Source organism: Fusarium verticillioides, chromosome 1 (assembly GCF_000149555.1).
Source record: "Fusarium verticillioides 7600 chromosome 1, whole genome shotgun sequence".
NCBI classification, from domain to species: domain Eukaryota; kingdom Fungi; phylum Ascomycota; class Sordariomycetes; order Hypocreales; family Nectriaceae; genus Fusarium; species Fusarium verticillioides.
Window position 1 is genome coordinate 1,507,253 of NC_031675.1, and position 16,244 is coordinate 1,523,496.

The window sequence follows — 16,244 nt, forward strand, 5'->3', positions numbered from 1 at the left end:
GTAAGCAGAACTCTAAGACGAGGTTTCATGACGAAGAGTATCATGAAACACTAGAAGCAAGGATCTGGCACGAGTCCCCTAGGTTCACTCGAGAAATCGATCTGACTTCAGCCATTAAATGTCTAGGATGTCATGCTCTTTATTCCACGTGATGTGTCTGAAACCTCACCGCCGTGACGCTGGCAAATCTTTATCCACATAGACTTTCCATTTCGAAACAATAGAGATGCGTTGTGTAGTCTTGGTAACAACGCGTTAATCTTTGGGCAAATCGTAACAATGAACAACACTAGAACAGTCAATGTATAATTGGCAAATGAATGCTCCAATATCCCTCAAGGCACGTCACCTGACAAAATAAGACATTGATCGTATATTAATCGTAATTCAATTCGGGGTTTGTTCCTCGCGAGAAGGCGTCATATGGATATAGGCTCAGCCACGAGCTGCAAGGGTCAATCCATGAAAGGGGAACAACTGGATAAGGAGTGGAGGTGAAATTAAACATTATGATTACGTGACGACTAATCTCAAGAAGAAGGAATGATAGAGAACAGTGCTATGTGACAAGTAAATACCTTTGTAGCCAAAAAGATGCTAACAATACGAGCACATGTTTACCTGGGAACAGCGAAGCAAGACTGAAGTTGGCTGGCATTGAATCACGAACAAGTATATGTAAGTGAAGTCCAAAGGAACAGCGTTCCATTACGACAAAACCAATGTTATCCGCTGGCCGAACGGACCCGTTAGCCCGTTTTAATGCCCCGGGAACTAAGGCAATTAGAGTGTTTCCGCTGCGAGGGAGTCGGGAGGGACGGGATGAATATGGAGATGACGGGCGGGAATGGCCAGAGACAAGCCCGAATCCAAACCTTAATAGAGCATGAATTGTACTTCGTCAGGTAATTGAGGCTTAGACGCAAGTGTTTCTAGCCAGACTTGAGGATGATTGATGGATATTCAAACATTGGCTCCCTCTCTGTCCGTAGCTTTGACCATTCCATGATCCTCAACCTTGTAAATACTGTCTCTTTGTACCCGGTCACCTTGTGCTCACCGTTTCAATTGGGACGCGGTAAGCTTTTAGCGCCCGCTCAACTTTTGAATTTGGTGGTACCTGGCGCTTTCGTTGCACAGGCGTAACATGTTGGGTTGTCTCCCTGTTGGTTTTCGATTGATGCACTGCCAGTTGGCACCTTTCATCATCACCATCTCCCGAGTCAAACAGTTTCTTTGTCCCTTTTTCGGCATTGTCTCTCCTTCTTCGCGCCCGCGCCGTATAATCAATCCCGTTTACTGTCTTTCCTTGCATCTGCCGTCTTCCGTCTTAACCTTATCTACTAGCGAAACCTACCTATTTCTTTTCTTTCAACTCTCTCTTTCACTCAACACTCACTTACTCACTCACTTACTTGTGTATTGGGCGTCACCGTGATTTCATCGCAGAATCGTCTCCTCTAGTGATTGAAATGGCATATCTCTTCAAATAACGACACCGGACTAAAGAAACAAGCTTTTCTGAGGCTCCGCACCTATTGCTTGGGAGCTGACCCTTTCAGCTGGGGTACATAAATCTTGGCATCTCAAACCCAGCGCAACCATCACGATGCTCGACTCTATCACATCCCGCTGGAAAGATCTTTGCGAGGAGCATCCGCGCTTTGATGCGGTCGTTACGCAGGCCGGGAGGCTGGTACCACCCGTCAATTTCATAACCATTCACTACGCCTATTTCATCTTCGGATCCCTCTTCTTCTCGCTTATCTTCTGGCTATCCAGCGAGCCAAGCCAGAGTATCCCCTACGTCGATTGTCTGTTCCTGGTTGTGTCTTCTTTTTGCGATACAGGCCTCAACACCGTCAATCTTTCCGAAATCACGACATGGCAGCAGGTTCTGCTATATCTTCTTTTCATCATTGGAAGTGCTCTATGGGTTTCATTCTGGACGGTCATGGCACGAAAGCAGGCGTTTGAGAAGCGGTTTGAGGATATCGTTAGGACAGAACGGGAAGCGAGGAAACGGCGGGCTGCATTGAGACGCGCCAAACCACTTGGGAGATTCATCCCTTTCGCCAAAGCGAGGACAACACCTGTTTCAACCGAGACTTCTAATACCCTGACTGGTCTTGGAACAGTTCAGAGGACAGCAACTGAGAAGCCTGACCCTAACGACTTGTTCAAGACAACTGCTCCCATGCGCCGCGCCGTTACTGCTCCTCCGGATTCTATTTCTGACTCAGACGACAACGATAGCAATACGACGCAGGTGGCAGCTCCTGCACGGAATGCTCCTATGACTCCAAACTCTGGCGACCATATCCATTTCGCAGACAACTTGTCGCCCCGAAACGCCGGAAGAGACAGCGTGTCTATCTATCGACGGAACGAGAACGAGGAACCCAACAGACGACCTTCAACCTCAGACTCAGTCAACAGCGACGAATCAGAAGACTTTCTTCTGCACTGGAAGAAGATACTCGGGAGCCACAATACAAGCAAGAGAGGCCAATTCTACGATCTATCATCCGATGAACGTGAGGCTTTGGGTGGCTGTGAATACCGCGCGCTGAAGATCTTGGCCGTCACTGTTCCCCTTTACGCCTTCATGTGGCAGGCTGTATGTGGAATTGCACTGGGTGCCTGGATCAGCATCAACCGGCCGTCCGCAGCAACCGTCAATGCTATCAACCCCTGGTGGTGCGGAATCTTTTTGTCGTCTTCAGCATTTAATAATGCCGGCATGTCACTCAATGACGCAGGCATGGGTGTATTTCAGGATGCGTATTTCGTTCTAATCGTCGTTGGTATCCTTGTCCTTGCCGGGAATACGGGCTATCCACTGCTATTGAGGCTCTTTCTCTGGTGTAGTCTCAGGGTATTGCAACTAACCACCGAGCCTAAAACTCTGGGGCCCTGGAAAGAGACGATCGAGTTCATTCTCAAGTATCCCCGTCGAGTATACACGACACTCTTCCCGTCAGGTGCTACATGGTGGCTCTTCACCGTCATTGTTGCCATCAACACGATTGACTGGGTTGCTTTTGAAGTTTTGAATATCGGAAATGATGTTGTAGAAGCTATGCCAGTGTCTGACCGTATAATTGCTGGATGGTTCCAAGCAATTGGTAAGTAAAAACTTTACCATTATGTGATTGCCTTACTGACGCACCTTAAGCTGTTCGTGCTGCTGGTTTCGCCGTCGTTTCTATCTCAGGTCTCTATCCCGCTGTTCAATTGCTCTACATGATTATGATGTACATTTCCGTGTACCCTGTCTCGATTACAATGCGCCACTCCAATGTCTATGAGGAACGATCCCTTGGAATTTACGAGGATGACCCTCAGGTTTTGGAAGCAGAAAATGGAAACGGAAACGAAAATGGAAACCACCTTCTGCCCACGATCTCAGAGGAACCAGAAAAACCGGCACTGCGACGAAGAGTCACTGCTGCAGCTCAAAAGACGGTTAAGAAATCTATGACTTTCCATGGCGTTGGCGTGCGACCTCCACCCAAAGGTCCAGACGACAACTCTCGTATCTCTTTCATTGGGCAGCAGATTCGTGGACAACTTGCTCACGACATGTGGTGGCTTATCCTCCCGGTCATCGTTATCATGATCATCGAGACCGACCATTTCCTCCAACAACCTCTTGCCTACAGTGTATTTAATGTGTTGTTTGAGGTCGTTTCGGCTTATGGTTGCGTTGGTTTGTCCATGGGCTTACCAGGAAAAAGTTACAGCATGGCTGGAGGCATGCACCGAGGTAGCAAGTTTGTGTTGTGCTTGGTGATCCTCAGAGGCCGACATCGAGGTCTCCCTGTTGCGCTTGACAAGGCTGTTAGATTGCCAGGAGAGAAGTTAGTACGCGAAGAGGAAGAAGACTCGAAGATCAGAAGGACGAAGACAATGAATAGGATAGCCAGTCGAGAGTCTAGAGTCATGTAAAGTTGCACATCGCATGTATATGAGCAAGGCGTTCACGGATCTGGAAACACGATAGATTTGGGTTTACCAACGGAAATATAAAACAACGTTGGACGAGTGTTTAGACAATATTATACTATAGACCTGTTTGCATCATTCACATCGAACTCATATCACTTGCATTATCCAAAGAACAACTGTCTCTGCTTCGGATCAGGCACCTTCGGCCTCCCTCTCTTCTTCTCTGTCATCCGTGGCTTCTTGATTTCAGGCGTCGGGTCACGTTTTATTGACGGGCCATCTGCCTGTACAGCCTCACGAATTGTCTGCCTCGACAGGCAAAGGTCTATATGTTCGTTGAACTGCCGCTCATCGGCCGCTTGCGGTCTGCTGCAGATGGGACAGTCCCACCACTGCTCTTCTGCAGCGTTCTCTTTTGTAGGATTAGGGGCGATCTCCTTGCCGTGTCTTCGGCCTGGTGATTGATCTGGAGTATCCTGGTTACAAGAAGAGCCCTCAAGCAAGCCATCTGGGTCGTCAAGTTGAAGATCAGCTCCTGGCCACTGTTCCCATTCTCTGTCACCATCACTCGCTTTTCTTTTCAGGGTTCCGTCTTGCGGGCGGTCCTCTGAATCTGTCCTTCGGGGCCGAAAGCCGAAGAAGGCCATAGCATCAGGCCTTTTGGTACTGACGAGATGTGTGCATCTCAGACCCATCAATCGAAGTTTCATGCCGGGCATCTCTTGCTCCAACTTGGTGAGAATGGGCAGAGCGTAGTTGTACAGGTCGTCTGCAAGGCATATAGCTCTTGGTAGGACGACTTGCCGAGTGAAGACCTCGAATGTGTGAAGTTTGATTTTAAGACAGAGTGTGCGGCCTTTACATTCAGCGCGCTTCATGTCCTGCTCCAACTCTTCCGCTGTTGCTCGTAATTTTTCTCTCAGCTGTGTAGGATCCGACATATCGCGGAATGTACTCTCAGTGCCAACGCTTTTGCGCTCATACTCTTCTGCTGGCTGAATTTTGGTTCGACCAAGACCTAAGTAGCATGTGAACAGGAACTCTGAGGTTTTGTCACCAAAAAGTGGGTTGAGATATTGTCGATGCTCGTAGAGATCACCACAAGTCTTGATACCAATCTCTAGCAGTTCTCTCTCGAGGACTCTCCCTATACCGTTGACTTTCCGGGTAGGTAGGTCGCGCATGAAGGCCATAATTGTTGGCCGATCGCTAGATAAGACGTATTGCCCATTGGGTTTGTTCATATTTGAACAGATCTTTGCGAGTTTTGCGTTAGCAGCAATGCCCGCAGAGACAGTGATATTTGTCTTCTGATGAACTTCTTGCCGCATCTGTTCAACAGCTTCCGCTGGGTCCATCTCGTGCTCGTGGCAGTATTCGGTGATATTTAAGTATGCCTCATCGATACTAGCGCTCTCGAACCGGGGGTCGTAGTTGACCAGCACCTCTCTCACCTCATGCGCTTTTGCATTGTATTTCTGGAAGTTTGGCTTTAGCAAGATCAAGCTTGGACATAATCTTTTTGCCACAAAGCCAGCCATGCCTGACCGGCAGCCGAACTTGCGCGCAACATAATTGCAAGTGGTCAAAACGCCGCCACCAACTGCGAAAGGGAGGTCCTTTATTTCGGGGCGATCAAGTTGCTCCACAGCTGCGTAGAATGCGTCACAGTCCACATGGACGATGTGCTGAGTGAGGTCGCGAGTGAGTTCAAGTTCGGCAATCAGACGGTCTGCATTGCGCAAGTCTCGAGTCAGGTCCCTCTTCTCGAGTTGAGCCTTTCGTGCGACAATTTGTTCAATCTTCTGTGTGAGGACCTTGTCTCGTTCTTCTTCGCGGCTGAAGAACTTGGATCCTTTGGAAGCGTTGTAGATGATTTCAGAAACCTTGGAAGTTGTGTTAGTGATGATTGGTTTGTGGCCGTGGTAAGGATGTGTACTTTAGTTTGATCAACCTTATCTTGTCCTGCTTTTAGCAACGATGGTCCTAGAAGGGAATATTTGAGAGTTTTGAAAGCATCGTCCTCTGCAGTCTCAGGGGTGTCTCTGCTGACATGATTTGTTTCCTTTTCAGCTCCTGAAGGTTTCTCTGTTGACTGTAATGGAGGTTGCTCCTCCGCTTGATCAGTTGAGCTCATCTCAAGGGGACACTAGCGTTGTCTTCATAGCATATACTGCGACTATTGAAGGCATCGTGAAGCCAGCCTGATGTCGTCGCGTCTCGGGGATGTGAGGAGAAGGATGACGTGCCGGGGAACCCCTCAACATCCTGGACGCGTTCGAAAAACACACGAGGTCATGTGACTCTCCAGGGACCTCCGACTCGGTTTTAGGTGCTTTTAGTGCTGTCTTGGTTAGTGGGGGCCGCTATTTTGGTAGTGGGACGTCTCTAACGACACCAAGGGTCCTCTGAACTCAATTGGCCAAAGAATGTGCTTCCCCCTCCCCAGAACAGGCGTTTAAGCGCCGACATGGACAACTTATATGCATTATGTCGTCCGTTGGAAACACAGAAGTTGATCAGTCGACGAGTCAAATGGCGCCCAGCTCTGAAAAGAGGGTTGGACTCTGAAGCGGAGGGTACAAAAGGTGAACAGGCCGCACATTTTCTTTCTGTCACGAATCACTCGATTATTTTCCCTACAGGTCTTTATCTTCTTCTGTTAGGTGAGCCCACAGAGGAACCTTTAATATGGCTGCGCGACCAGGAGAAGAGAATGTTGCGACACTGTAAGTTGCGACGGCTAAATGCGCTGGGAAGATGTCCCAATTTGCTGACAGACCGTCAATGAAGCTTCGCAGACATTCATTACTTCTATGGCCCCGATACTGTGAAACCCAGACATCACAGGTTTGATAAGGGCTCGTATGTCTATCTTTTTGAGAATGCCAACGAGCGCCGCTGTCGCATCGAAATTGCCAACCAGCCAGGCACTGAGGATCAGGATGCTTTCGAAGGATGTAAGACTCGACATGATGAGGTCGCGCATAGCTGAGAGTGGACCATACTGATAAGCCAACCTGTAGACCTCGATCAGACACACGTCCGATACTCCTACAAGCAACAATGCAGCGTCACTCTGACCGGACCTGAAGCTGTCGCGGACCAAAACGAATGGCACCTACCAACTTTTGATCCTCAGAATCAAAACAAGTACCACTATAAGCTTCACTCACTTGACATCTACTTCTGGACCCAGGCAGATGCGCTCCAGTTCGTCAATGGCGTACGAAGAGTTGCTCCGCCTTCACATGTGGAAGTCCTGGATGAGCCTGGCCCGCCCCCTCAACCTGCGCCTATGAGCTCTGTGGTTCAACAGTTGGAGAACGTTGCCATCTCAGATCCTCAATATGGTTCAGCCAACGCTCCGAGCTTTGCGCCTCCTCCCAACGTCCCCGCTCCGCCTCCGGCCCCGCCCTCCGAGGCACCGGCCAACTTTGCTCCGATGGCTTATAACCCGGCCGCTCCAGCAGCTCCGGAGACGATTCAGCACCGAGAAAAGACACCGCCTCCGGATGAGGACCCCCTCAACCCGCTGGCTGTCGCTGTTGCGTATGACTACCACAAGCAGCCTTTCACACCGGGTATGCCTCCCCCATCGCAATTCCCTCCGGGAGGTGTGACAAGCCCCGGACTGCCCCCACCTCAGTTCGGCCAGCATCCTGGATTACAAAGAGCTGCTACAATGCCTGCTCAAGCATTGGGAAGTCCATACGGTGCAACATTCCCAGGTTCACCTGGATTTGTATCTCCCCCGCCTCCTCCACAAACTCAACCTCCAGCCCAGGCTCAACCCCACTCGCAACCAACACCACCAGCTTCCAACCCGGGACTTCCTCCACCACCTCCCGGAGGTTTCACGCAGTACAACTATACACACCAAGAGCAACAGGCGCCAACTCAGCCAGGTGCAGAATATTCAATCCATCAGCAAGTCTACCGTCCAACGCAGACAGAATTGGCTAATTCCGAGATCTACTCATTTGCGCCTAAGACAAAGGAGCCACGAGGTAAACTTGAGGAGAATGCAGGACGATTAGAGCGTGGCGTAACGGGCATGCTAAAGAAGTTTGAGAAGAAGTTTGGATAAATAATATGTGACTTATGCAAACTAGGTTGGTTGGAGCGGGAGTTCAAGGCTGTTTTATTCTCACATGTTAATTTTATATAGCATCGCCATTCATTTTAAATCTCCTCATCAAGATGATCAAGCCTTTACCTTTAAGTACCTAGCTGCTGTCTTGTACTGCCTTAATGACCGATAACAGCCCTCTTATAGAGGCCGCGCTATTAAAATACTGCTAATTAAAGTTGAAAGCTCGATAATCTCTTCGGAGGTAACCAACGAGATTTTTCAAAACGATACTACTAGGTCTCGACTTCTTATCGAGAGGGCCCAGCGGATACTGTATAACGCTGTCCCTGAACCGACTCTGTAACGCCAACAGCCCGGAGAAGATCTCAAAGCCTTGTGTTTCGAAATCCCGCAGGTTGGACAAGGGGGAAATGTGAAAAAGGGTATCACTGTATGGCCGAATGTAAGACGACCAAAGGAGAAGTAGTGGCATTAAGAAAGGCTCATGATTCTCACGGAAACCCCAACAATGTGCATTGCTTAAGAGAAGACATATGACAACCCTTGCAAAGCCACCAGAGCAAACATTCCATAATATTCTCCGCAGAACACGCTGTAGCCAGATTCTTTGAGAAGGCAGATGATAGTAACCAGGCTACCGACAGTTCATCAATTGATCGTTAATCCGACCTCATGGACGAAGATTACCTAGATAAAGGTAATGACTATTGCATCAGAGGAAAGATTTGGATGCGGGGAGGCTGAGCTTAGCAGGGGCCACCTCAGCCACGCCACATCCCTGGAAGATCAGATTTAAGGGACAGGGCCTTTCGGTAGCGTATTTTGATGATATTTAGCGGCCGGGGCTGGAGAAGCCCTTTGTTGAGGTTGATCTTGAGAGCGAGTCTCGATGGCATGAAACGTAACAAGAGAGCTCTGAGAAGCGAAAGGGTGTTTGGAAACCGATTAAACTCTCATTACAATTACAATGAGGAGTCATCGAAGAAAATGAGCGACAAAACAAGGGAATTGTCCCGCAGATGTGTGGTGATTGCGTAATGAACTGGAGCCCGTTGATGCTTATTCCTTGGGGATGAGGTTGTCGTTCAAGGATCGGGTGCAACACTGCGGTCGATGAGTACAAGTGTGAGATATATAGCGGCAAGATAAGAGTTCGGACCTGTTGTACACCAGCCACAACGCCTTGCCATCCCATCTGATCATTGACAGGCGATTCAATACAACAGTCGATATGATCTTCAGCATCCAATGCTTTCAGCCTTCAAGACACACTTAAACTCTCAAGGACAAGGTAAGCAGAGGCCACACCTTGGCCCTGTACTAAGTTACGTAGTCGCTTGTGTACTGATGTCACCACCCTAACGGCCACTGACAAGTCAAGATCGTCAAGGAGCAGACCATAACTAGGCAATGGAAGTTAGGTTAGCCAATTCTTGATCTGACAGCAGAACAGAGCAGAGCAAACCAAGACGACACGGCTCGTCCGCTTATTCTGGTCAATGCTAACTCCAATTTCTCGTTTTTGATCTTCTTGTTACACTCGTAATCATATTACTTCCTCCCATTTTGTGCTTCCATCAGTGAAACACAGAGCGAGTATAAAGGGTAAAAGGTCCCGAAACACCCCTGCTAGAAGTCCAGGCCCAGGTCCATTTTCACATCCAGTCCAGCTCAGCCAAGCCAAGCTGACTGGACGGGATAGCCAACCAACCAACCTCGCGCCTCGCGAGCGCCTGACAACTGCGGCTGTGCTGTGCTGTGCTGAGCTGTGCATTGCTTTGCCTGGAAGTTGGAGGCAATAGTCTTCATCTTCTTCTGTTGTGGTCCTGTTCCTCTTAATCTTTTTCCTGTCAATCAAACCTTCTTACCCAGGAACAACGCCTTTTGCCGCAATCGTTGAATCTTATACGAGACTCTGTACTCCCACTTCGTATCGGCAAGCATCGATCATCCAATCGGGCGCGCCTCTGTGTGGTCCTCTTCTATCCGCCCTCTCCGACGAATTGTCGCTGGCAATTCAATCTCATTACCAGTACAATTAACTCCTTCTTCTGCTGAATGGTGCAGTTCGGTTTGACATGCATCTGAACGTTCCAATACCGCGTGGCTGGGATGCCACCGTGAGCGCAGTTCAACCTCGAGAAACGTCATCTAGCAACGGAGGTGGGGGAACCAATAATACAGTTGTCTTTATTGTAAGTTCAAATGGAGTGGAAGAATCGTCCGAGATCTGCCATGGCGCTAACATTTATGTCTCAACGTGCAGGTCATCGGTAGTATTGCCGGTGTAGTGGTAGCCATTACTTTGGCTGTTTGCATAACGAAGGCGCGACAAAAGAAGAAGCCGACAGAAAGTAAAAAGAAGGGGGGCTTTCTTGAACGAATAAGAGGTCGATCGGGGCAGGGCAATTACGAACAGACGGCTGGTGAAGATGGTGGGGAGAACGGAAGACAATCACATCAGCTCGATCCCACTTCTACTTCAACCAATAACCGACAAAATCGCAACAGTGCCAATAACGGTGCCAACGCTGGTGCAACCGTCGACCGAAATACTTCCGTCCGCTCTGTGCTTACATTACCGGCGTATCGGCAGAGCGCAAGCCATAATGAAAGGGTCCTGGGACGAGAAGGCGAGCGAGATGGCGTGGACGTGATCATCGACCTGCCAACTGCAGAGGCAGAGGAAGAAGCGCGAAATGAAGAAATGGAGACTCTCTACCAGATCAGACTGGCTCGACGACAAGCTCTCGCTGAGCGTGAGGAGCGTAGAGAGCGACGCCGCGAGGCACGGCTCAGAAACGACTATCGCGAGCTCGAGGCGATCAGAGCCGAGACCCGTGCTGCGAACGAGGACAACACTATTGCCGAACTACGAACGACTGTGGACCAGATCAAGGACAACAGGCAGAGATCTGTGTCAAGTGTATCATATGCAGACGTAGGTGTTGCACGACATGACGGAACGAGAATTAGAGCAAACAGTAGCGAGAGTGAGCGTGTTGGCCTGCTCTCAGATGCTGCGAGCATGCAATCGGGACATCAACGGGGGCGCAGCTATAGCTCTGCTGCTAGTCATGACGACGACTTTGCAAGTCTGGCGCCTACACGTTCGCAAGGGGCTTCTATTCGATCAGGCAGTGCAGATGGCAGAGCTGGCTCGAGTCCTGAGTTGGTAGAAGCAGATCTTGGTGAAGAGGCGATGCCCCCTCCCGAGTACGAGGATATACCGCTCACTGATGACCGATCCTCAAATCACGGTCCCCCGCCTGAGTATCCCGGCCCTGAACGCTCCTCATCGCAGAGAACACAGCGAACTACGGAGCAGGATCTTGGGTCAGATTGGCATGAGATGGACCCAGCTTCAGATGGACAAAGTAGCAGTCCACCAAGCGGTCAGAGCCTTGGTAGCGCGCCTCAACTGCCCAGCTTAAGAATACCGCAACTCCCTGAGATCGTGATTGAACCATCAAGCGCACATCCACGAGACGACGAGCAACGATCACCACACCGATGATATATGAAGTCTTTCTTTTAGCTGGTTTTATTTTTTTATATTAACTTCTCACATGGGATTGGTTTAGAGTTTTGAACTCTCGATGTATCAAATCATCTAACGGAAGCATGGAGTTTGGATTGTTTTGGACCTCTTGAAAGGTACTTTGGCTTTATACTCAGGACGGGGTTGGGCCTCAGAGGCGGCATTCATATTGATACTATTGAGTACCGCTTACAGTGTGGCGTTGATATTGGCAGATATTGAGCTTCGATGTGAGATAGCTGATATACAGAAAATGTCAGACTTTGGGAGTCTAGCACACTTACACAGCATGCAAGTCTGGTGAGGCTATCATGTGATAATGCCATTTGATAGTACGTTGGCACGAGCCTTTGTAAGTTGATCGTAAGCCTCAAGTCAAGCCTGAGACTGTTACTGACTGAGTGAGGGTCCGGGCATGAGATTTATATGCAAAGTCGTCCCATTGATAATGCGAGAGTGGATGCTCGAGGGCGGTTGGTAATGGGGCAAGTGGTTCAGCGGAGCTTCAGCTGCAAGGGGCCAAGAATAATCAGGACGACGGTTGTTGAGATCCACTGAAGACATGCTAATCGTGCATCAGCAAGAGATTGAGGATGTCGGTGAGAAAGAAGACAGAAGAAGGAGATGATGATGTAGAATCAAGAAGAAAGACGAGGTGAGATGGCATGTGGGTAACGGATATACAAGCATCGAAAACAGGAAACCGGATCCAGCAAGTGCCGGAGCTCGAAGCCTGAAGTCCTGTACAAAAATTGCAGAATGAAACATACTGGCTTATCAAATGTTTGGATAAGATAGAGAGGCAAGATAAAAATCATAAGATTTGCAATAACCGCGCGCAGTCGGACAGAGACGTCCCCGCATTGAGTATGTTTTGTCAGGCTCGTGTAATAAAAGCTAAGCGTCTTCTGCTAAGCACACATCAGCCTTGACTCAGCAAAGAGCTTTTTTAGAGGGGGTTAATTATGGGGCTTTTATCGATCGAGGTGGGGTATTGTTGAAGGTGAAGTTGATTGTGTTTTGAAGAATAACTATGACGAGACATGATACGGGCTTGGAGGAATTGAGTATCAGCGGTATCATCATGGTAGGAATTAACAGTTGGGAGAGATTAACTCGGGTTGATCAGCTTCCAGATTCAATAGGAAAGATTGAGTTACGGAAGCAATTGTCTTGCATGTCACAGATGTCATGATTCTGGGACATCCCGAGCTTCACCTCCACTTTTTCTTCAGAGCTGTTCTCAGGTGTTAGTTACCGGTTCAATCTCCAATCCCACACCCACGCGTTCGTAGATTCCGGAACTGGCAGAGTTGCACCAATGATATCATGAGCGCCCGGCTCATTTCTCCTTAGGTGCATGATACGTACCTTTTTGTGGATAACATCCCAGTTCCCAGATGTAGAAGCTTCCAACAAGCTCTCCCTCAAGCTATAAGACGAACCCTCCCCTCTTCTGCTATTTCGTTTCTTTCTGTCTTGTCATCACTCAGTACTCCTCGCATCTCTCTACGTTGTATTTTCTTAATTCTTTACTTGATACCCCCCCTCACAAGTCATTCACAATGGCTCCCAAGATCGCCATCGTCTACGTATGTTTCACCCCTCCATATCTTGTCATTCCTACTAGCCCCGCCACCGTCATCCCTTCATGATAAACAAACCATTGTTACTCATGTGAGATGCTTGAGACTGCCATATGTGACAATAAGTGTAAATCAAGATTACACTGCTCAATGGCTTGTCTACGCTCATACAACATTCCACTCGTGACTGTATCACCACAGAACACTAACATATCTCGTAGTACTCCATGTACGGCCACATCAAGCAGCTGGCCGAAGCTGAGAAGGCCGGTATTGAGAAGGCTGGCGGCTCTGCCGACCTCTTCCAGGTCCCCGAGACCCTCCCCGAGGATGTCCTCGCCAAGATGCATGCTCCTCCCAAGCCCACCGATGTCCCTACCCTCGACGACCCCTCCGTCCTTGAGGGCTACGATGCCTTCCTCCTTGGTATCCCCACCCGTTACGGAAATTTCCCCGCCCAGTGGAAGGCCTTCTGGGACAAGACTGGCAAGCAGTGGGCTTCCGGTGGTTTCTGGGGCAAGATGGCTGGTATCTTCGTCTCTACCGCCTCTCAGGGTGGTGGTCAGGAGACTACTGCTCAGAACGCTATCTCGACCCTCACTCACCACGGCATCATCTATGTCCCCTTCGGTTACGCCAAGGCTTTCGGTGTCCTGACTGATCTCTCCGAGGTTCGCGGTGGCAGTGCCTGGGGCGCCGGTACCTTCGCTGGTGGTGACGGTTCTCGCCAGCCCTCTGCCAAGGAGCTCGAGCTTGCTCAGATCCAGGGAGAGAACTTCTACCAGACTGTTGCCAAGTTCACCGGTTGACTGCATGGCAGCAGCCAAGCCAAGGCTGCGCCTGAGGTGGCATCGAACACCAACAAGCCTGCCGAGGCTGAAAAGGGTACCACTGCTCCCAAACAGGAGAACAAGGGACCTCAAGAGCTTAAGGAGGTCAAGGAGGGACCTTGCGGACTGCCAGCCAAGTGCGTAGTCCAATAGACGAGTTGAACGATAATGGAACGCAAATGATTGGAATCAATAACAAATACAAATAAATATTCTTATGATCATTTAGTATAAAGAACTTGGTGTGACATCATATATGCCTCTAGAGAACCAATTAAGGAGCACTTTGAAACGGCGACGCTAATGGCAAATGAAGATTAATACCGTTTCCGTCTCAGGCTTTCCTCTGTTGGTGCTATTACAATACCTGAATCATACCTACCTATTCCATGAATATCACCGCTACACACAAGATGTTGCCCGGTGGTTGGATGTCCATTCCAAGGCGAGCAATCGAAGAGCGTCGAAAGAGTACGGGCAAGCGCAATAGGTCAATTTCATTTTCTATAGGTGGCTTGGTAGATACCCAAGTTAAGGTAGTTAGTAGACAGGAAGCTGCGCCCAGCGCAAACTACCTATCTAGTCCCTGCAATGCGAGAGGATGATTCAAATCTCTAAATACTTGCTTGTTAAGGATAGAAAGAAAAGAGGGTATCTTTCTTGCAGTAAAGCCTGTTTTTCATCACAATTCCTGCCTTCGTTCCCAATCATAAGACCAGATTCGTGGTCTCTCTCTCAATTCAAGATATAATTCCTGACTTTGTCCCTTACTTTTGAAAGAGATTTGTCCGCGACCCTTGTGGGTTATCCTGGAGTTCACCGTCGTATACTTTGGCTCGGTCGTCTCGAATTGGACCTGGGACTTGGATCTCTCCTCGGTAGATCTCAATGACGTTGACCAAGGGAAGGATAAGAAGCAGCATGGAGAGAAGCTGACCGAAGCTCCATACAGTCTCGCCATTGTCTTTGAGCTCGATCGACGGGTGACCAAATGCTTGGGAAAGCAGGATAATCCGAATCGCTGCTCCAACTGCAATAGCTGTCATCAACACCAACCCGACAACCTGGATGATCTTATAGAATCTTTGCTGCTTGCTGTGAAGATACCAGGTCGCCAGGCCAAAGATGATGCAGTTACCAGCAATAACGACGATTGTGCCGACGTAAGAAAGACCAGCGTTTGAGGCAGCGCCTTTGCCCTCAACTTCCCACACGCAGGATATGGGGAGAGTTTTGTCGTCAAGACCCTTTGAAACACCCTCGAGAACAAAGACGCCAGACACGCATGACAACGCCAAATTGACGAACATTAGAAACTGTCGCAACCATCGAATTACCCAATCGCGGCGGTAATCTTGTTTAAGAGCCAAAAGTGTCGTGTTATGGGTCGCCATGGAAAGGAGTGACAGCATCCATATGAGGAAGAAGTGATACGGCACCAAGCTGTTCATCTTCGCCAGTCCAACACTCTGGATACCAATTCCCTGCATAATTTGAGAGTCGCTATAACCGTTGAGCAGCTTCCGCCGGATGACCGAGTCTCTCCCTCGCATTTCGGCAAAAATGACGCTACTCGATAATATGATGGCGAGCAGTGCCGTGATCATGAACGATAGTAGGATCTGTCGTATGTCAGCACCTGGTTATGTTGTCTTCCAGCATGCTAGGTTTGGAGCTTACACCAGCGCCTGCGACGCCGGCATCGCTGGCTGTTGGAGCGGTCGCATTTCGATCGCAGTTGGCGGATTCAAACAGAGCCATAATGGAGCATAAATGGGTTAAAGAACGTCGTGAGCACACAAAGAAAATATAGAAGGCATCACCAAAAGACAGAAATTCAGGGTGCAAAGATGACTGGGGCACGAATGATTATTATGACGTTTAAGCGCGTACCCCTGGTCGCACTGCTATTTGAAACAGGCCCTCTGGTCAGGATCTACAGCAACATTTGCGGAGTTACTGGATCGCATTTCAAGTTGGCATTGGGGCTGTGTTGAAGGTGTTTGGGCCAAATCCTGCCAGCACACAGCCAGAGGATTTCTTTGTACCCCGGGGATGCTTGGTTGCCACAAAGAGGTGCCATCAGCCATCAGCCGGGCCATGAGTGGCCCCGATGCAGTCATATTTGCCGGCCGCAAACCCTCGTGCAGTCATCAAATCGATTGTACTTGGTCCTATTTGTGTCCCCAGCACAGTAGCAACCAGTTCATCAGGGCGGAGGCTGAGACAATTCACACAAT

The 16,244-nt window shown here is 49.2% G+C and overlaps 7 protein-coding genes across 9 annotated transcripts; 4 read left to right on the forward strand and 3 right to left on the reverse strand.

The window, feature by feature from the left end:
- The first annotated feature begins 956 nt into the window (after positions 1–956).
- FVEG_09483 (hypothetical protein) lies at positions 957–4,122 on the forward strand. The gene is made up of 2 exons (XM_018898473.1): positions 957–3,128; positions 3,179–4,122. The coding sequence occupies exons 1-2, from the start codon at positions 1,610–1,612 to the stop codon at positions 3,949–3,951; spliced, it is 2,292 nt and encodes a 763-aa protein (XP_018756369.1). The 5' UTR covers positions 957–1,609; the 3' UTR covers positions 3,952–4,122.
- On the reverse strand, positions 4,113–6,088 carry FVEG_09482 (DNA polymerase kappa subunit; the record flags this gene model as incomplete). The annotated part of the gene is made up of 2 exons (XM_018898472.1): positions 4,113–5,837; positions 5,891–6,088. 2 exons carry the CDS (start codon positions 6,086–6,088, stop codon positions 4,113–4,115), a joined length of 1,923 nt encoding a protein of 640 aa, XP_018756368.1.
- Positions 6,089–6,381: 293 nt separating this feature from the next.
- On the forward strand, positions 6,382–8,546 carry FVEG_09481 (hypothetical protein). 2 transcript variants are annotated; one of them, XM_018898471.1, is made up of 4 exons: positions 6,415–6,680; positions 6,745–6,911; positions 6,978–8,066; positions 8,123–8,546. In XM_018898471.1, exons 1-3 carry the CDS (start codon positions 6,643–6,645, stop codon positions 8,039–8,041), a joined length of 1,269 nt encoding a protein of 422 aa, XP_018756367.1. In that variant the 5' UTR covers positions 6,415–6,642; the 3' UTR covers positions 8,042–8,066; positions 8,123–8,546. The 2 variants fall into 2 exon arrangements, with proteins under 2 accessions (XP_018756366.1, XP_018756367.1); XM_018898470.1 differs by having other exon boundaries at positions 6,382–6,680; positions 6,978–8,546.
- A 978-nt stretch (positions 8,547–9,524) lies between these two features.
- Positions 9,525–12,438, forward strand: FVEG_09480 (hypothetical protein). 2 transcript variants are annotated; one of them, XM_018898469.1, is made up of 3 exons: positions 9,525–10,242; positions 10,314–11,940; positions 11,995–12,438. In XM_018898469.1, exons 1-2 carry the CDS (start codon positions 10,126–10,128, stop codon positions 11,562–11,564), a joined length of 1,368 nt encoding a protein of 455 aa, XP_018756364.1. In that variant the 5' UTR covers positions 9,525–10,125; the 3' UTR covers positions 11,565–11,940; positions 11,995–12,438. The 2 variants fall into 2 exon arrangements, with proteins under 2 accessions (XP_018756364.1, XP_018756363.1); XM_018898468.1 differs by having other exon boundaries at positions 10,314–12,438.
- On the reverse strand, positions 9,719–9,991 carry FVEG_16601 (hypothetical protein; the record flags this gene model as incomplete). Its single annotated transcript, XM_018905844.1, has 2 exons — positions 9,719–9,873; positions 9,916–9,991. 2 exons carry the CDS (start codon positions 9,989–9,991, stop codon positions 9,719–9,721), a joined length of 231 nt encoding a protein of 76 aa, XP_018756365.1.
- Positions 12,439–13,016: 578 nt separating the features above from the next.
- FVEG_09479 (minor allergen Alt a 7) lies at positions 13,017–14,668 on the forward strand. Its single transcript, XM_018898467.1, has 2 exons — positions 13,017–13,180; positions 13,396–14,668. The coding sequence occupies exons 1-2, from the start codon at positions 13,154–13,156 to the stop codon at positions 13,981–13,983; spliced, it is 615 nt and encodes a 204-aa protein (XP_018756362.1). The 5' UTR covers positions 13,017–13,153; the 3' UTR covers positions 13,984–14,668.
- On the reverse strand, positions 14,465–16,238 carry FVEG_09478 (hypothetical protein). The gene is made up of 2 exons (XM_018898466.1): positions 15,685–16,238; positions 14,465–15,626 (listed from the first exon to the last, which is right to left on the reverse strand). The coding sequence occupies exons 1-2, from the start codon at positions 15,763–15,765 to the stop codon at positions 14,772–14,774; spliced, it is 936 nt and encodes a 311-aa protein (XP_018756361.1). The 5' UTR covers positions 15,766–16,238; the 3' UTR covers positions 14,465–14,771.
- Between the last annotated feature and the right edge of the window lie 6 nt (positions 16,239–16,244).

Excerpts from the sequence above, each read along its gene's own strand:
- FVEG_09483 (XM_018898473.1), top strand. The coding sequence starts at position 1,610 with ATGCTCGACTCTATCACATCCCGCTGGAAAGATCTTTGCGAGGAGCAT. Across the intron at positions 3,129-3,178 it reads TGGATGGTTCCAAGCAATTG|CTGTTCGTGCTGCTGGTTTC; the intron begins GTAAGTAAAAAC and ends ACGCACCTTAAG.
- FVEG_09481 (XM_018898470.1), top strand. The coding sequence starts at position 6,643 with ATGGCTGCGCGACCAGGAGAAGAGAATGTTGCGACACT. Across the intron at positions 6,681-6,744 it reads GAAGAGAATGTTGCGACACT|CTTCGCAGACATTCATTACT; the intron begins GTAAGTTGCGAC and ends CCGTCAATGAAG. Across the intron at positions 6,912-6,977 it reads TCAGGATGCTTTCGAAGGAT|ACCTCGATCAGACACACGTC; the intron begins GTAAGACTCGAC and ends GCCAACCTGTAG.
- FVEG_09480 (XM_018898468.1), top strand. The coding sequence starts at position 10,126 with ATGCATCTGAACGTTCCAATACCGCGTGGCTGGGATGCCACCGTGAGC. Across the intron at positions 10,243-10,313 it reads ATAATACAGTTGTCTTTATT|GTCATCGGTAGTATTGCCGG; the intron begins GTAAGTTCAAAT and ends CTCAACGTGCAG.
- FVEG_09479 (XM_018898467.1), top strand. The coding sequence starts at position 13,154 with ATGGCTCCCAAGATCGCCATCGTCTAC. Across the intron at positions 13,181-13,395 it reads CCAAGATCGCCATCGTCTAC|TACTCCATGTACGGCCACAT; the intron begins GTATGTTTCACC and ends CATATCTCGTAG.
- FVEG_09478 (XM_018898466.1), bottom strand. The coding sequence starts at position 15,765 with ATGGCTCTGTTTGAATCCGCCAACTGCGATCGAAATGCGACCGCTCCA. Across the intron at positions 15,627-15,684 it reads CCGGCGTCGCAGGCGCTGGT|ATCCTACTATCGTTCATGAT; the intron begins GTAAGCTCCAAA and ends GACATACGACAG.